At 44.9% G+C, this 18445-nt stretch overlaps 2 protein-coding genes across 4 annotated transcripts in view; both read right to left on the bottom strand.

Annotated features, from left to right (window-relative positions):
- LOC147717624 (E3 ubiquitin-protein ligase TRIM39-like) overlaps positions 1-18445 on the bottom strand; it is a 686221-nt gene that overhangs the window by 262200 nt on the left and 405576 nt on the right. The window lies entirely within an intron of this gene.
- The window catches only part of LOC147717625 (E3 ubiquitin-protein ligase TRIM39-like), a 356597-nt gene that overhangs the window by 262200 nt on the left and 75952 nt on the right, over positions 1-18445 (bottom strand). For all 3 annotated transcript variants that reach the window (XM_086924411.1, XM_086924412.1, XM_086924414.1), the window contains exons 4-5: positions 1300-1322; positions 276-388 (exon numbers count right to left, since the gene is read on the bottom strand). In XM_086924411.1, coding sequence (XP_086780537.1) covers positions 276-388; positions 1300-1322 — 136 coding nt within the window. The remainder of the gene's footprint in view (positions 1-275; positions 389-1299; positions 1323-18445) is intronic.

Genomic DNA, 18445 nt, shown 5'->3' with positions numbered 1-18445 from the left:
CAGAGTATTATCCTTAGGAGGTTGATTCTCTGCGGACCATAACACTGGATGAATAAGTGTACAGTTATTTCACAGGACTTCAAAGGTGGATGTCGGTAGCATGAAGTTGAGTGTTATTACTGCACTAATTTTATTATCAGCTTTGATGCCTTAAAACTCTTTAATAGGTTGGGATTTGAGTAACTGAATATTTTGGTGATCTTATAAATATAGACCTTCACAATTTACTAGACATTTTGTATGGTCGTATTAATGACAACTTTGTGTTTTCTCACCCAATGATTCGATTATCTTCATCTGCAGGTCCACTTCCTTCACCTGATCTGTCTCATTTTCTTTCTCCATGATGGTATCATAAGCCATTTGCTGAGCTTTGATAGTTTCATACCTTGAAAAGAGATAAGTGGGGATGGCATCAAATTCTCATCTGCTCAGAAGCAAGGTATAGTTAAGGAATTTGAATTCTGTCAGATGAATGTGGGGATATAACAAATTGTAAACAGGTAGGGAGTGGGCAGGCTGCTTCCACCGTGGAATAAATGAGAAATAGAACATGGGGTTTTGAACAAAAAAGCAGCTGATTGAACACCGCGAGACACCTAAGGAATGAGAGACTTCTCAGACCAATCGATCGAACTGGGACCACTATTGTGGGAAACAATAAGGAGTAAAGGACCTCTGAGTGCAAAGGATCAGACACGGAGTGAACCTAGACTGAAAAATAAATGACGGGATTTCCCAAAGGGAAGTACTTGACTGGAAATCTAAACTATCAAATAAAGAAATGAGATGCAGCTCTAAGATTAGAATGGGACAAGGACCATACACAGTGAGGAACACACATTTTCAATTGTACCCTATAACACAAATATGTTAATGGTTTAAATATTATTATTTACTGTCATACAAGTAAATAATGTAAACATGCTCTGTAAGTAAAACTATAAATAATTAGTATATTTAAAAAAGGGACTCATAACAAATAAAACGTTTTTTAGTATAGCACATTATACCACAATTTTACTGCTTCTATATGCTGTAAAAAATACAACTGCAACACACACATTACAACAGTACTCCATTTACCAGTGTCAGAAGGATGGAAGCTAGAGTCTGCAAAGCCGGTGACCTTAAGAAAACATTGTTCAGAAGCAACTATTCAGCACAGTCAGCCACACTGTTCCAATATACATCAAAATACTGCTTTATACACATGTAAGAGTGTAGTTTGATAAAAGTAACTATGATGTCTCCTCAATACGGTTTTGTGTGACGAGCTAATAAAGAAGAGAATCTTACCTGCTCAACACGGTCTTTACATCCTGGGGAGAGAAACATGAAGAGATTAACATAGAAAAATACAAAAGTTGATATTTATATTTAGAAACATTCTTCACAAACTCAGTAATTACAAATAACTATATACAAATCAAAATAAATGTGTTGATAATGAACACGCACATTTTCTACTGACATCGGCAGATAAAGCATCAAGCACAGATTTACTTGATTAACCTATGAATGCATTAAAAAGACTCTAGAACAGTCAACCTGACACAAACCATTATAAGAGAATGCTGTAATCGAGATCATTACAAAAGGATCAGGTGGCTAAATTATGTAGAAACAGTACTGAAAGCCATAGGGATGTCAAAACTTTTTCAGGACCCCGACACTTGCAAAGAAGTCAAGAAGAAATGGTTAATGGATCTATATTCCCAAAGAGCAGAACAAGCCCGTAGTGAAAAAAACGGATCAATCAGTCTTCTATTGCATATGACCTGGTTCCACCATTATCAGGAGAGGGTTTTCATGATTTATCTTGCATAAACAATTTGCAGCACAGATTCATATTATTATGCTTCAGACTGAATATGATCCCGATACTCTTGGGCTACCCACAAAATAAATATAGATTAGCAGATGTCGCTCCCTGACCCTGCAACAACCATGCTGTCCAGTCGGACCTGCATATTATACTATTTTGTAAAAACTACTTTGAGGAAAGGAAAATATTTATACTTCCAATCCTTAGGCACCATAAATTTAGGCAATGCCGGGTCGCCATGTATTTTCTAAAGGCTTTACCAGACCCATTTGTATGTTTCTAAGTTGCTTCATTCCTATGGGCCTGTTTTAAGAAGAGGAAAAAGGTGGGACCACTTTTTGATAGTAGTGTGTAATTTCATACAAATGATTTTAAAGGTTCTATTTCTGATCACAGCACACTTGTTTAATACTTATTTTAACCAATGTAAATATGTATTAAATAACTTGAAATTATTTTATATGAGCTATTGTGCTTTTATTGTCTATTTACAAAAGATCGAATAAAGCTTGAGCAGTTGGCTGACGAGCCTGGGATCCCGCACCTACGCGCCTGAGTGGTAGTAAACCTGGCAGATATTTGGCAGCCATCGGCAACCCCAGAACACGGCCTATCCCTGCTGACGAGGGGTGATACCCCGAAACACGTGTCCAGGGATGGCGAAGACAGCGAAGATAGCAGAAGATCGAAAGATGATGCATCACGAACACGTCACTACATTAACCAGAGTCCTTAGGGGCGACACCGCCGGTGTGTGAGTAGTGTGCGACCCCACCCCCATTTGTAACGTTAAAGCTCCCTTGAGCAGTTGGCTGACGAGCCTGGGATCCCGCACCTACGCGCCTGAGTGGTACTAAACCTGGCAGATATTTGGCAGCCATTGGCAACCCCAGAACACGGCCTATCCCTGCTGACGAGGGGTGATACCCCAAAACACATGTCCAGGGATGGCGAAGACAGCGAAGATAGCAGAAGATCGAAAGATGATGCATCGCAAACACGTCACTACATTAACCAGAGTCCTTAGGGGCGACACCGCCGGTGTGTGAGTAGTGTGCGACCCCACCCCCATTAGTACTGAAAGCCATAGGGAGGTCAAATCTTTTCAGGACCCAGACACTTGCAAAGAAGTCAAGAAGAAATGGCTAATGGATCTATATTCCCAAAGAGCAGAACAAGCCCGTAGTGAAAAAAACGGATCAATCAGTCTTCTATTGCATATGACCTGGTTCCACCATTATCAGGAGAGGGTTTTCATGATTTATCTCGCATAAACAATTTGCAGCACAGATTCATATTATTATGCTTCAGAATGAATATGATCCCGATACTCTTGGGCTACCCACAAAATAAATATAGATTAGCAGATCTCGCTCCCTGCCCCTGTAACAACCATGCTGTCCAGTCAGACCTGCATATTATACTATTTTGTAAAAACTACTTTGAGGAAAGGAAAATATTTATACTTCCAATCCTTAGGCACCATAAATTTAGGCAATGCCGGGTCGCCATGTATTTTCTAAAGGCTTTATCAGACCCATTTGTATGTTTCTAAGTTGCTTCATTCCTATGGGCCTGTTTTAAGAAGAGGAAAAAGTTGGGACAACTTTTTGATAGTAGTGTGTTATTTCATACAAATGATTTTAAAGGTCCTATTTCTGATCACAGCACACTTGTTTTATACTTATTTTAACCAATGTAAATATGTATTAAATAACTTGAATTTTTTTATATGAGCTGTTGTGCTTTTATGGTCTATTTACAAAAGATAGAATAAAGCTGTGTGACTGACTGACTCTAGAACCATAGACTGACTGACTCTAGAACACTACTAAAATACACTATTATAACATAAGAGATAAATGGTCCTTCCAGAAGATAAGATTAGTTTAGATAAAGGGACCTCTTTCTCTGGACACAAGAGCAGGCATGGGTAATGGCCATAAATGCATGAGATCTCTAAAATCCTTCAGTGCCGCTTCATGTGGCCCTACATGGAACCCTGCAACAGACATGGTCAGTGCTTTCATGGTAATCAGCTGTTGAATCTTAGACGAGCCTGGCTCCATACTACACTACCTATTGTTGATGCTGCAGTGGTCAGTACCATTACCCTTAAATGCCACTTTAGACATAAAAGTAACCAATATAGGTCAACTGCGATAATCTCTATGTCATAATGCCAATAACACCTCAGTAGGTTACCATGAAAGAACACAAGGGAAGATGGCGCACAGGGCAATAACCACCAGGTCACAGAACAAACAGATAATAATAATAATAATAATAATAATAATAATAATAATAATAATAATAATAATAATAATAATAATAAAACATAACAAGGTGTGATGGTACAACCCTGATAGGTGGCACTCTTAGAGAACACACACCTGTTGGGGAAGATTATGAACACAAGTTCTGGATTGTGGGAAAAAGCAGGAGTGAATGTCTAGTCTCTCAGTTCTAGGCCGCTGGCTGCTCTCAGTGACGTGTGAAGTTGTGCTTGTCCTACATCCTCTCTGCTTCAATGCACTCTCTGCGCCTGAATGGTGCTGCTGTAGAGATCCTATGTTGTCACAGTCACTGCCAGGCCAAGATCACAACAGCTGTATGAGCTGCCCCTTCTGCTGCAGCCCAGACACCTCCTCTCTTCAGTCAACAACCTCACATAGCTGACAGTGGCCTAAACTCTTTTGACCCAAGCACTGTCTCACTACTCTAAGAACTTAACCTTGAATTTTCTATTTTCTTCAGATCCTATGCATTGTGTATCCTTGAATTCATTATGCTACACTCCAGCTTGCCTTTTTATCCATTCCCTGCTTAACGCAATTCCATTGGGGTGAATTATGTCTAAGAAATTAGATTTGAAAAAATATAACTAGACAGTTTCAAATTTGTTTTTCTATGCTGAAACAATAACGAAATGTCAAAACTATTCTAAAACAAACATCTTCTGACCCTCAAACCTCAGGGCTTGCAGATGAATGGATGCAGATTAGAGCAGGAGCCAACCATATCATGAATCCTGGACCCTGGTTATGGTAATATAGCTACCAGCTATCCTTTTGTTGTTGAATTAAACCTTGGTTGAGGACTATGGTCAGGATGATTGCACTGCTTTGTAAACAGGATGGTAACATTGACATGTGAACATGTATGTTTACAGCCCTGTTTTAGCTAGATGTTATGCTACCATAGACTAGTGTCTCTGTCTTCATCTCCTAACTTCATTCTACACAAACTGGCATTGCTGGTGTCTGGGAAGGAACAGGGATCCCTCAAGAGTCTCATACAGCTCCTTCAATTATTAAATGCTTTAGCTAGATCCATTCTTAAAGGCCTCTGTTAAAAGGTTTTTAGACCCTGTTCAGGGTTGGCCGCAGGAAAAACAGAGAATTGATTCTGGGTTCCAACTGTGGTAGTTGAGATAATTTGCATTATTAAAAAAAATCATGCAAGACTTACTGTTCTCTTTAGATAGCAATGCTACCCCAGATGAAGACAGTGCCCAGCTGTGTGACAAGGCAGAGTGGAGATATCAAGTCTCCCCATTCCCCTTTCCTTGAGTCTAGCTCTTTTTAAAAAACCAAAAAAAACAACCATATGTAAACATTTTCTTATGCACACACAATAATATACAGTTACAAGCAGTGTCAAATAGATCAAGACAATTCAATGTTCAACATCTTGCGTTCGAACCCAACACTGTATTTTGTCACTTTTGAAAGAGGCAGAGTTCCTCTCTACAAAATTACTGAGGAACTCACGGCCGACTGACCTTTATTGCTACTGAGAAGCATAAAGAAGAGAACCACTTCATATTAATAAGATCCTAACTTGTAAAACTAGGACTGAAGAACCACAGACTCTGGTCTTTAAATTAGTGGGGTTTACCAGTGGAGAGGTGTGGCTCACTGGTTAGAGGCGGCAGACCTGTAAGCAGAGAACGGCCTGGGACCAGGGTTCAATTCCCAACGCGGCAGGGTCGTGGACCAGGGGTCAACAGACTCGATAATTTTCGCCTCAGTGCCTACTCTAACCAGGGAACACACTCGGTAACTCTGGGCATTAAGCTTGCCTCATCTCTACAACGGCCCACCACACACGCCGGGGATGCCTGGTTTCACCCTGGAGATACCCAGAAAGGGACCATCTCACAGGGAAAACCAGGACGGGTTCCCCAGCGGTCTACAGCGCCAGGACACTCGGGTAGAGTAACAGTGCGCTTTACAAGAATCCCACATTTACATTTACATTTATTGTAAAGCCAAAAACAACTGGACGTACAAGCACCTCATAAGGTGGTTGTAGAAAAACAGAATGACAATCTCCTGAAGCAGAACGCAGGCAATTATTAGCCCCATTTCAAGTTCAGTCTTCATCTGCGGGGTATGAATAAAAAGCACTAGTCTGTCCCTACACTACCACTATAGTGACATCCCTACTTAGCATTTCCCAGACAAGATCAGGATAAAGGTGTCAGCGCGTGAAGACTTCCTAAGAAGTACCCTCATGTTTTATGGGCCAAGTAGCCGAAACTACAGAGCTTGTTCTAAGATGCTCCTTCCCTCGCCTTAGATCTTCTCATACCTTCTCCTGACTCCATCCCGGGACACTATCCCAAATACAAAACACAAAAACATAGAATACGCCCACAGATCACCTCATCTCGCTGGAGATTTCCCTTAGGTGATTTTCCACACAGTGTCTGTGCTCCCAGCTCCTGGCTCGATGACCTTGATTCCCAAGCCTCCCTCAGTGAGAAGGAACACCGGCTCCCAATTATCAGCTCTCTTCACCAAAATGTATTGCATCCTCCCAAACCTAACTCTCTTAAACAAAAGACGTCATTTTAACTAACAAAGACTACTTTCTCCACCTGCAACAGAAACGTGAGAACAGAACAGATTCAACATGCATATGAAATTTCTAACAGTCCAGCTCAGAGCCCTCAGGGAAAATATAATTCAGGCCTAAAGAAATCGGCCAACATAAGAGTGAAATACATAGGCCTTTCGAATACACACATAAGTGAACATTTCATTTGGGACTATATACCTCGTTACATTGCAGAAGCACCTCGAATTTGATTTAACTGCAAGCCACTTACAAAATTCTACATGTTAAATGCAAATAAGTCACGTTTATGCGCAACTTCAATATGGTGCACGTTTAGATCATGCACATCACATGTAAGCAAATTCGTTACGCAGATGACATTGAATACTATGAATTAAAACATTATAGCATGAATGCTACGTTGTCTATTTACATGACACAACACTTTTTCCTACCATTTACTTTCACACGTTATTACTGAACACCTTCTAATAGTCATTTGTTAATACAACATAAGAGTACATATGCCAGTGTGGACTATCCGTGAATATGATGCACCCCTACAAATTTCAAAACACCATCGCACTCCATCACTTCCAAATAGCAAAATAAGGAAGTGATCCTCAGAGGGGCTTGGAACAGTTTCCCATACAAAGCCTCAAAGTGTAAAATCATACTCTTTAGATCAAACTCCAGTCAGTCTCTGTCAGTACTCCATCCATTTCTTTGTATATGTGAGCTGAGATCGGAGTGTTCTTATCCATTGCTCTATAAAGTGCCATCTAGTGGCTGTTGCTGGGTAACACGCTCACTGAAGGTAAAGACTGAAAGCATATGCCTGGAAGTAAAGGACTGTCTGTCACAGCCTGAAACCAGTGCCAGTGGTGAGGCACTCACACCTCTCCACCAGATGACAAAAAGAGTGCTGAGAGTTGCAGGCATCACGCAAGCAATGCAGAAAATGTGGAGGAAAATATTACAACCCATTGCCACCACACAGCCAATACCGCCAGGCCGAGACTACGAAAGGAGAGTCAGAGCCGCGTGTAGACGTCGGAAAGGAGAGCACAGCACCAAGCAGGTGAGAAACAGCACAGGAACAGAATGTGCAGCAAGTGCACCCAGTGAAGAAAACGAAGAGCGCAAATTGGAAGCGCCCCAAGCAGAGGCAACCAGAAAGAGGTCGAAGAAGTGGCCAGTTAGACCACCAGAAGCACGGACGCCCGAAGAGGGCAGAATCGAAGAAGACCCCAAAGAGGGCAGAATCGAAGAAGACCCCAGAGAGGGCAGAATTGAAGAAGACCCCAAAAAAGGCAGAAGAGCAAGACCTTCTCAGAGAGATGGTGCCAAGAAAAGTTCCCAAGAGGAAGTACAAGTCCTACTGACAGGACAGACCTGGAACAGGTCCACAGGAAAGGTGAGACCGTCTGGACGACGACGCAGCCAGTGAGGTGTCCATGTGACGTCAACATGAGACGTGTGGCAGGATGTCACCTCCAAGTGAGATCCTGATCGAATGGAGGAGAAAAGAGTGGCATAACGCCACTCCACAAAGGGAGAAGGAACAGCGACTCAGCGCCACAGGGCAGATAACCATCAAAGGCGTGCAGGAGAAAAGGAACAGAGTTACATGGCAGAGGGTTCATATCACCACAATATGAGCGCACCCCAAGACACCAGACAGCCACCCGCCAGACTGACGTCCCGGGAGACAAACCACGGAGAAGAACCAAACGCAAGCCGCAACCAGCGCAAAGCGAATATCTCTCCAATGCTTGCCCGCGCAACTAGACAGTCCCAAGCATTGGCAGTCTGAGTCAGATGACATCCCTGCATCTCACCGCAGATGCCACGGGTGACGGACAACCTCAGCAAGATAAAGGCAAACTGCGAAGCCCTTCCAGTCCTTGCTCCACAAGATCAGTTCGCCGCCTGCTGCCCAACCTGCTGCCCAACTGAAGAGCAATCACCGGAGTTCCACGAGGCGAGCCACCCAGGACCAGTCTGTGTGCCACTGTCAAGACGCAGCATACAGAAGTAGAGCACACTCACGGTCCACACGGTTCCATGGCAGCCCAGCGGGAAGACTCTCCAGGAGACTCCAATGGGAGAAGAGTCTGAGTGAGAGAGGCAAACCGGAAGTAGCTCGGCAGTCAGAAGCAAGGAAGACCATCAACCACGCCGCCTCCAGGCAAAGGATTCACATACAGAGATCTTCCAGAGTGGACCTCACCGCAGCTCTCAATACACTGATGCTGGACTTTCATACATGGATTTCGACACTGCTCGACCAGGTCGGCCTAAAACACTTTGCCAAGGCCATCAAAAACATCATGACCATGCCGTCCAAGGCTCCAGCACTGCCTGGCTGATGGCTTGAAGAAACTGATTTAGTACTATCCGTTGTTGGTTTATTTTTCTTTCAGGTTGGACTTTTATTCTTTCTTTTCATTAAAGGTGAGGGGGGGGATGTAGTGTCTAGCTAGGCATGCTCTAGTGTTCCACCAGTGGTGTAATACACACTTTACACCCACCCACCACAGGCGACACCAGTCAGGCGACCATGCCAATAAAAAGAGGCCAGGCGCTCGTGCCCCAGGCAGTGATTACACCACACTGCAGAGTGTTTGTGTCCGTCCTTCATCACAATGTGGGCTTGAGGCCAAACATTACAATGTGTAACCCCTTTCTCCTATATGCTGTTTGCCGGACATCTACCAATTTCAAGTCATCAAGGTCCATGGTTATGTAAATGGGGAGTTTAATGTCTGTCAGGATTAGTGTGATTTATCTATACTAGGTTCAACAGCTGTATCACGACCGACTCCAACAACACCTTCGCCGCCACCGAACACCTCCACTTTCAGGTCCACACCGACCCAAAGACGACCCTCAGAGGCACCCTCATCTACAGACCCCCGGGACCACGCACACAATTCAGCGAAGACATAACGGACTTCATCAGCCCACACGCCCTTCCCTCCGCCGACTACATCCTCCAAGGGGACCTCAACTTCCACCTGGAGAACAACAAGGACCGCAACACCGCCGCCCTGCTGGACAACCTCACAAACCTCGGACTCAAGCAACTGGTCAACACCCCCACCCACTAACCCGGCCACACGCTTGACCCCGTCTTCTCATCCAGCAAGCACATCGCCTTCAGCCACTCCACCGGAATTCACTGGACCGACCACAGCTGCGTCCACTTCAGCTTCAGAAAAACCACAACCCACCACCACCCGCAACAGGTTCCTCACAGAAGCTGGAGCAAAATCACCGCCGACCAGCTCACCACCTCCCTCAGCCAGAACCCACGCGCCAGCACACCGGACCCCAACGAAGCAGCCCGCAACTTCACGCAGTGGCTGACAGCCTGCGCCGACGACCTCGCACCACTGAAGAACCCTCCCAGCAAACCCAGAAGCAAGAAAGCCCCCTGGTTCACCGACGAACTCAAGGACTCCAAAAAGACCAGCCGCACCCTCGAGCAAGCCTGGCTCCTCGACCGGACCACTGACAACATGGCCGCCCTCAAACACGCGACCCGCAAGCACCACCAGCTCATCCGCACCACCAAGAAGAAGTCACTGAAGGATCGACTGGACAACAACGCCCACAACAGCAAGGAACTCTTCAGCATCGTCAAGGAGTTCTCCAACCCCAGCACCGGCAACAACGACATCACCCCTTCACAAGATCTCTGCGACTCCCTCGCCTCGTTCTTCCACCGCAAGATTGCTGACATCCACAACAGCTTCAGCACACCATCCCCGCACCCAACCGCCGAACAAGCGCACCCCACCACGACCCTCCGCACCTGGACCACAGTGACCACCGAAGACACAGCCCGCACAATGAACACCATCCACTCCGGATCTCCGACTGACCCCTGCCCCCACCACGTCTTCAACAAGGCCGACACTACCATCGCACCCCAGCTCCGAGACGTCATCAACACCTCCTTCGACACCGCCACCTTCCCGGAGAGTTGGAAGCATGCCGAGCTCAGCGCCCTACTGAAGAAACCAACAGCGGACCCCACCGACCTCAAAAACTTCCGCCCCATCTCGCTCCTCCCGTTTCCTGACAAAGTCATCGAGAAGCTCGCCAACAGACAGCTGGCCGCCTTCCTAGAGACTAATGGATCCCTTGACCCCTCGCAGTCCGGTTTCAGAGCCAACCACAGCACCGTGACCGCCCTGATCGCAGCCACAGACGACATCCGAGCCCTTCTCAACAACGGGGAAACAGCGGCCCTCATCATCCTGGACCTCTCCGCAGCGTTCGACACTGTCTGCCACCGCACCCTAGTCCAACGCCTCAGCAACACCGGCATCCAAGAGAAGGCATTGAAGTGGATCATCTCGTTCCTCGCGGGAAGAACACAGAGTCCGCCTCCCCCCGTTTCGCTCCGAGGCCACCGAAGTCATCTGCGGCTTCCCGCAAGGATCATTACTCAGCCCCACCCTCTTCAACGTCTACATGAGATCTCTCGCAGCCATCGCACGCCAACACAACCTCAACATCATCTCTTACGCCGACGACACCCAGCTGATCCTCTCCCTCACCAGAGACCCCGACGCCGCCAGAACCAGCCTCCACGAAGGCATGAAAGACGTCGCCGAGTGGATGAAGAACAGCCGCTTGAAACTGAACTCAGACAAGACGGAAGTCCTCATCCTTAGACCATCACCCTCCGACTGGGATGACTCCTGGTGGCCCCCAGCCCTGGGCACCGCCCCCAAGCCGACAGACCACGCACGCAACCTGGGCTTCATCCTGGACTCCTCCCTCTCGATGACCAGACAAGTCAACGCCGTCTCCTCCTCATGCTTTCACACCCTCCGCATGCTCCGCAAGATCTTCCGATGGATTCCGATCGAAACCAGGAAGACGGTTACGCAGGCCCTCGTCACCAGCCGGCTGGACTACGGAAACACCCTCTACGCCGGAACCACAGCTAAGCTACAGAAAAGACTAAAGCGCATCCAGAACGCCTCCGCCCGACTCATCCTGGACATCCCTCGATGCAGCCACATCTCCGGCTACCTGAGGAACCTGCACTGGCTCCCCGTCAACAAGAGGATCATGTTCAGGCTCCTAACCCACGCACACAAATCTCTCCACAACTTGGGCCCCCAAGTACCTCAACGACCGCCTGATCTTCCACACGCCCACCCGCCAGCTACGGTCCGCCAGCCTCGCCCTCGCCGCAGTACCACGTATCCGCAGAGCCACCGCCGGAGGCAGATCCTTCTCCTACCTGGCGGCCAAGACATGGAACTCCCTCCCCATCCACCATCGGCTGACCCAGGACCACCTCGCCTTCAGGAGACAACTCAAGACCTGGCTGTTCGAGCAGTAGCGGCCCCCTTCCCCCAAGCGCCTTGAGACCCTTCCGGTGAGTAGCGCGGTATACAAGTGTTGTGATTGATTGATTGATTGATTGTATTAAAGTCACTCCTAAAAATCAAGTTGTCCAATTAATACTGGGGTAAATAAGAGAAGAGCAAAGAACAGAACTGCTCTTGACCTTGCTTTGGGTCACAAACCAACACCATTGTCTCAGATTTGTCCATATTTATCCAATTAATCAGTATTATTCTCACCTCGGTATCTCTATGTATTGAGTCTACATGAAAAGTTGTCACAGACCCTATTAGAACCGTGACACCCTTAGTCTTGGTCAATGCATTACAATGGAACTTCTTCGGGTGTATATCGTGACTGACATCTCATGATACTAATGAGTAAGAGGTGCCTCTCTTCTAATAGCACTAGGCTGCCTTTTTCATTTGGAGCCAATGGAGCAGCAGCTTCCTCTAATTATGAATTAAGACCCTGTACCTTAATAGTCAAAATATTCAGGGTTGATCCCTTGTCCTGCATCGCAGGTGTAAAATGAGGCCTACAGACCCAACAACATCCATCCACAGCGTAGTCCTGAGGCTGCTCAATAGACCCTCCACCTTCTCTGCACTGATCTGGTCAACAATCTTTTCCTGGCCATAGTAGGAGACAAACATAAAAACAATAACAGAACTGAGCTGTAAAACTCAAACTAATGGAGAGCCTTCAGAAAATGTTTCTTCTGTCAGACTACACAGAGCTTCGGTGTGTGTCAGGGAGGCTCTTCCCTCATTACATACTGCAGACATCTTCTAAACCTCATCAGTAGGGCCAGCTTTTCAGAAGCCAGGGGGTGGTTACTCCCCTCCCCGCCTTAACGACCAAAAATAATGTGAAATTAGCACACAATAAGCTACATTTAGAAGAGCCTTTCTACAATACATTAGTTTTGAAGGAGACTAATAGCATTCAACAACTACTCCAAGTAACCTACCACTCTAAAGGTACTGTGTTACAGTAGGCAGAAGATGGCAAAAAGACCCACTGGGTTTGAGTCCAGAGGCACCTTTGAAGGACAACTCCACATAGGTCATGAGTATTTATCTTCACAACAGCTCCCATTTCAAGGACCCCATGATTGAGGATTATCAACCAAGCAAAATTGTCTTTCTCGGAGGTCCCCGTGTTCTACTCGTTGTGTAGCTTTCTTTCTTTGTTGTTGCCTTATGTTGGTCGCTGTTGATCCAGCTGCTCTTCCCTTAAGTGTGGTTTATCTTTTAGCTGGAGCAGGGAAATAGCTTATTGTCTAGTAGAAATCAAGGCTTGTTTATCTTTATTTCGGAATAGAAGATGCACGGGGAAGCCCCACTGATATGGGATTTTGTGAGCGTGTAAATATTCTGACGCTATTTTTAAGGCCTTCATCTTAGCAAGGGTTATAGCTGAAATATCTTGGAAAAAAAAGTCAAGGTAGATCCTCAGAACACATTGGGTTTGGACTGTCTAGCTGCTTTTAGTATTTCCTCCTTCTGTATAAAGTGTTGAACTCTAGTCAGAACATGAGAAGTTTATCTTTTCTGGGTCTGATGTGAGCTGAATACTTTGCGATTGAGGTCAAGTTTAACTAAGATATCTTCTGGTTTAAACAAATCTTTAACATATTGAGGTAAGTGTTGGTTAGAGACTCAGTCCAGAATTCCTCGGATCCACACTTTGTTTTGCCCAGAACGGTTTTAACCATCTTCAGCTGTGTTGATTAGCCATTGCCATCTTTTTTCCAGTTCCTCAAGGCTCATACTCAATGTATACCTTTTGTGTGCTTCTTAAGTTGTCGTCACAATTGGCCCATTTCCTTTTTAGGTCGAGCCTGGGCAACGCATGCGCTGCCGCTAGGCATGCAGTATAAGAGTATGGTCTTTTTTGAGCCCCGCCCACTCACCAACCATATTTCTAATTGGCTTGTGTCATTGTCCTTCTTAAACGCTGGCTTCCTAGTCGTTATTAGGCTTGTTAGTCCCTCCTTGGTACCGTCTTGTCTGCATTTCTTACCTCCCATAACAACTGGACCTTTTACTGGTCTTGTTACACGGTATGCTTTATCTTGTCGGTGAGCACTATTTTGTTTAATGATTTGCCCCTATTCCACCTATTACGTCGCAGCACGCCACCCGTTTTTTTTTTATTACTAATGGCAGTCCGCTTTCAGAATAGCGGCCACGCGTACTTTTTTTTGTTTGTTTACATGCGCCCATGCAGTGCTTTCCCATTCATGGAGGCCGCGCCCCTTTCTTTAGACAAGCCGCGTCTAAAGAAAAGTGCGCAACCGCTATTTAAGTGAAAGCGCGGCATAAGCACTTTTACAAACAAACTATCTGTTTGTCAACTTGACAAACAGATGCTATTTTTTTGTCAAAGCGTCCCATGTCACAGTTTCATTTTAATGTCGGCCACGCCCCTTTCTTTAGACGAGGCTTGTCTGTAGAAAGGGGCGCAGCCTCCATGAATGTGAAAGCGCCGCATGGCCGATAGTAAACAAATATTTGCAATGAAATAGGTCTCGCATTTGAGAGAGTTTAAGATATTGCATTGTCAATAGCTCAAACTCTGAAATGCAAAACCTATTGCATTGCAAATGCTTGTTGAACTCTGGCAGCATCAATGGAATATTGGCTCTCGTAGCCATAGAACCAATGTCCCCACATTCTCTGGCCAGAAGATTGACCGGTTTCATTACACCCATCTTATCAATGGCGTAAGTCATCTTTTGCTGCAGCGTCTGAGCGTTTAGAAGTCCCCAATTAGATTGGCCCCTCTGAACTCTTGTGCTGGCTTTTGCACCTTTTATAAAGATGTCTCTTGTAACATGTATTCAAGTCACAAACTGTGCCACTCTGCATGTACGTGCTCGTGTAATCACAATATAAGTCACTTACTCTGCACCTTTCCTGGGCAACCCACACCACCTTAAAATGGCCGCCTCCTTCCCATCCTTTTAGTCCCTCTTCGCTTTCTGCCGATAGTGTGCCTTAACCAGTCCCTCTTCACTTTCTGCCAATAGTGTGCCTTAACCAGCTCTGCCTAGGCAAACCGGCAGTCTCCATTGAAACTCCGAAGCAGATGCGGCGATACTGCCAACACTCACTGAAGTAAGTAGCATGGCCAGATCCCTTGGACACCACTTCTTTAACATGGCGGGTTCATGCCTAAACCCATTTTTACCCCTCTCTGCTTCCAGGTAATGCGATCGTGCATTCTCCAACAGCTGGCACACAGCACCCAACAGGACTTTCTGCCATTAAGCAAACAGAATTGGTAATTTAATTTATTCTGTTTTACACTCAATTTCCGTGTCAACTCCACCCCTTCTTAAACTTAGAAACCTCCACCTCTGCTTCTTGTTCATTTAGATCCCGCTGGTGCCACCAACCCCCAAAGTCCAGATGCTGACCGCCCTTGCGCCTATAGTGAACTGTTGATTCTCTGCCACCTTAGGTAATTTGCCCATTGCCCTCTGGGTTTACCCAGGAGAATATTTCTTTCACTCTCGCACCGCGCCGTTTTTTGTTCCTCCTGACTCACTGGGAACACCTTGCTCATGATCAGGCACTGCGCCGGTTCGTCGTCTTTTAATATGCTGACTGGTTTTATCGTACTCACTTGTCTTTTCTCCGTTGAATCACTGCAATAATTCACTATGTCATGACGAAGCTGTACTAAGCACCATGAATCGGCATCAATTCAACCAACTCCTTTTTAACGTCGTCACTGCGACACGCATTTCAATCCTCACTCAGTATAAACTAGAGAAATGTCACCACTTCTGCATGAAATTCAGTCCACACTGATCACGCGAATCCAAGCACCTAAGTCACAAACATTATGCTGAAAACATGCCTAGTATATATTGTTGTCAAATGTGGTTAAAATTCTTCCTTTTCATTTTTATCCCCCCTTTTTTATCCCCTTCTTCCTTTTTTGTATGCAAAGAATTGTTAAAAAGGTGTGATACATTATTATCAAGACAGCAATGCATTATTTGTTTGTCCTGAAGATGATGCCCTAAATTTAATGTTGGCATCGAAACGTCGTCGACACCCAAACACCCTATGCACCAGACTCAAGCTATAACACATTGTGCAACGGTGTTAAATGATTAATTTTTGTCTGTCTATACTAAGTACAAGTGTACAGACCCATTTTGGCTTGCCTTTTGGCCAATTCTGTGTTCATTGTTCTGTCTTGTGTTCTGTGGGTCACGGCTGTGCCCACTTGTCATTTGAATGTTTTATTTGATACTACTTTTGGAAAATACTATGAAAATAAATTCTTGTCTGGCTGGACAAAAGACATACATTCTATTCCAGTGTATGGTTATCTATCACACTGTATTCCCCCTGAATAGGGACCACTGTTCTCTATAACAGGCTTTTGCCTTTAGGCAGTGTACATAACTATCGGGCTAATAAGCGTCTGGGCTCGTGTAATCTCAGGTGCACCACGTTGCCACCACCAAATAGCGGGCTGATCAATCATAGCTGATGTAAGCCGTCCCCTACTCTCCAGCACTCTCAACAGGCTCTCCCCACCAAGTCATCTAACCCAGAGCCAAGGTGTAAGAGCTGGCCCTCTCTGCAGGTTCAGCCTCAAACGTTTTGCCTTTTACCCTCCACTTTTTGCTGAGATTTGTTTTTGCTCGCTTTAGGACTCTGCACACTTTACCACCACTAACCAGTGCTGAAGTGCTTGTGCTCATTTTTGTAAACATGGTTTGAGTGCCATTTATGTAAATGGCCATTTTTAATGTAATATTTCCTTGTAGAGCAGTATACCCATATACCCAGGGCCTCTAAATCAAATGCCTCCAGAGGGTCTGTGGCACTAATTGTGCCACCGACTTTAGTAGAACCTTAAAACATGTCCCAGGCCTGCCAAGACAGACTTAATGCAGTGTCATACTGCCATGTCGTTTTTGAATTTAAATCCCCTTGCCAAGCCTTAAACTCCCCTTTTATCACATTTAGGCTGCCCCTAATGTAGGTCCTAGGCAGATCAGCGAGCAGGGTTCTGTGTATTGAAAATGTTGGACATGTACGTTTAGGTTTTACATGTCCTGGTAGTGAAAAACTCCCAAATGTGTTTTTCACTAATTTGAGGACTAACCCTCCCGTAGCACAACATTAGGGATTCCTTATTACATTGAAAAAGCTGTAATTCCTTTTTTTTTTTTTTTAATAATTTTTATTTTTCCTTTTTCTTAATATGCACATTGTATTTCACATCATACATTTGTACTTTTTATACATCAATAATTTCAAATTTCACTGGTTTGAAGTTTTAAACAGTATAAACAATATAAACAATATAGAGATATCATGCCACATAATTTAAAATTCAAAATTTCATATTCTGTTACAATATCTTATATTGCCATCCTTTCTTTCCATTTGGCTATTGGTTCCCAAATTTTGAGCCCAAGTCTCCTTCCCCTTTTCCCCTTGCGTGCATAAATAGCTTTCTCAAGGTTATAACTAGCTAGTAAATTTGCCAGCCATACATGCATTCCTGGGGGTACCTTGTCTAGCCAGACTCTTGCTATTGTTAATCTCAGAACTGCAGTAGCTATAAACATGAATTCCTTCTGATCAAATCCATCCTGATTATCTCTCCCAAACAATATCATCATAGGTGTCAATTTGGTTCGTATGTCAAGAGTATTACTAAGAAAGTCTTCTATATTTTTAATCAGGGAATAGAGCTGAGGGCAGGTAGCAAACATATGGATGATATCTGCATCCCCTGCATTACAACGTGGACAGGTGGTGCCAGTGGTGCCTCCCCATTTAGCTATCCTGGCGGGAGTATGGTACAACGAAAATAAAGTCTTATAATGCTGCGATTGCATGGGACCCGAACACAGAACATTGCATCCCATGTCCAGGGATTCTTGAAAATTTCCAGTCTCCCCACCCAATTTTTCAATCCATTTGTTGCTAACTTTCTCTAAGTCATCAATTTTACTTTTTGCTAGACATGCATAAAAAGATCTAATTGTGCAGTCCCTCCCCATTTTTATTTTCTCCAATACTTCATTACTGTTAAATCCCACACTACCACCTTGCTTACGACAGAGGAAGCTCCTTACCTGTAAGTATTTGAAAAAGTCCTTCCTCTCAATCCCATACTTGAGGATAAGATCTATAAACTGAACTAACACCTCCCCATCCATTAAGTCCCCGATCTGTCCTATCCCTTTTTGATTCCAACTCAGCATTATCGAATCTGCAAATACTTCCGCCGGGAAAGATCTGTTCTTATAAAGCCTGATATATCTGTTATATCTTCCCAGCCCCATTTTTTTTAGGAATGCAATCCATACCCTACCTGCTGCCACTACCGTCTTAAATCTAGTCCTTTTATGGT

This window comes from Lissotriton vulgaris, chromosome 5 (genome assembly GCF_964263255.1).
Source record: "Lissotriton vulgaris chromosome 5, aLisVul1.2, whole genome shotgun sequence".
Classification (NCBI taxonomy): Eukaryota; Metazoa; Chordata; class Amphibia; order Caudata; family Salamandridae; genus Lissotriton; species Lissotriton vulgaris.
The sequence above is the reverse complement of the archived record's forward strand: the minus strand, read 5'-3'. Positions and strand labels throughout refer to the sequence as shown.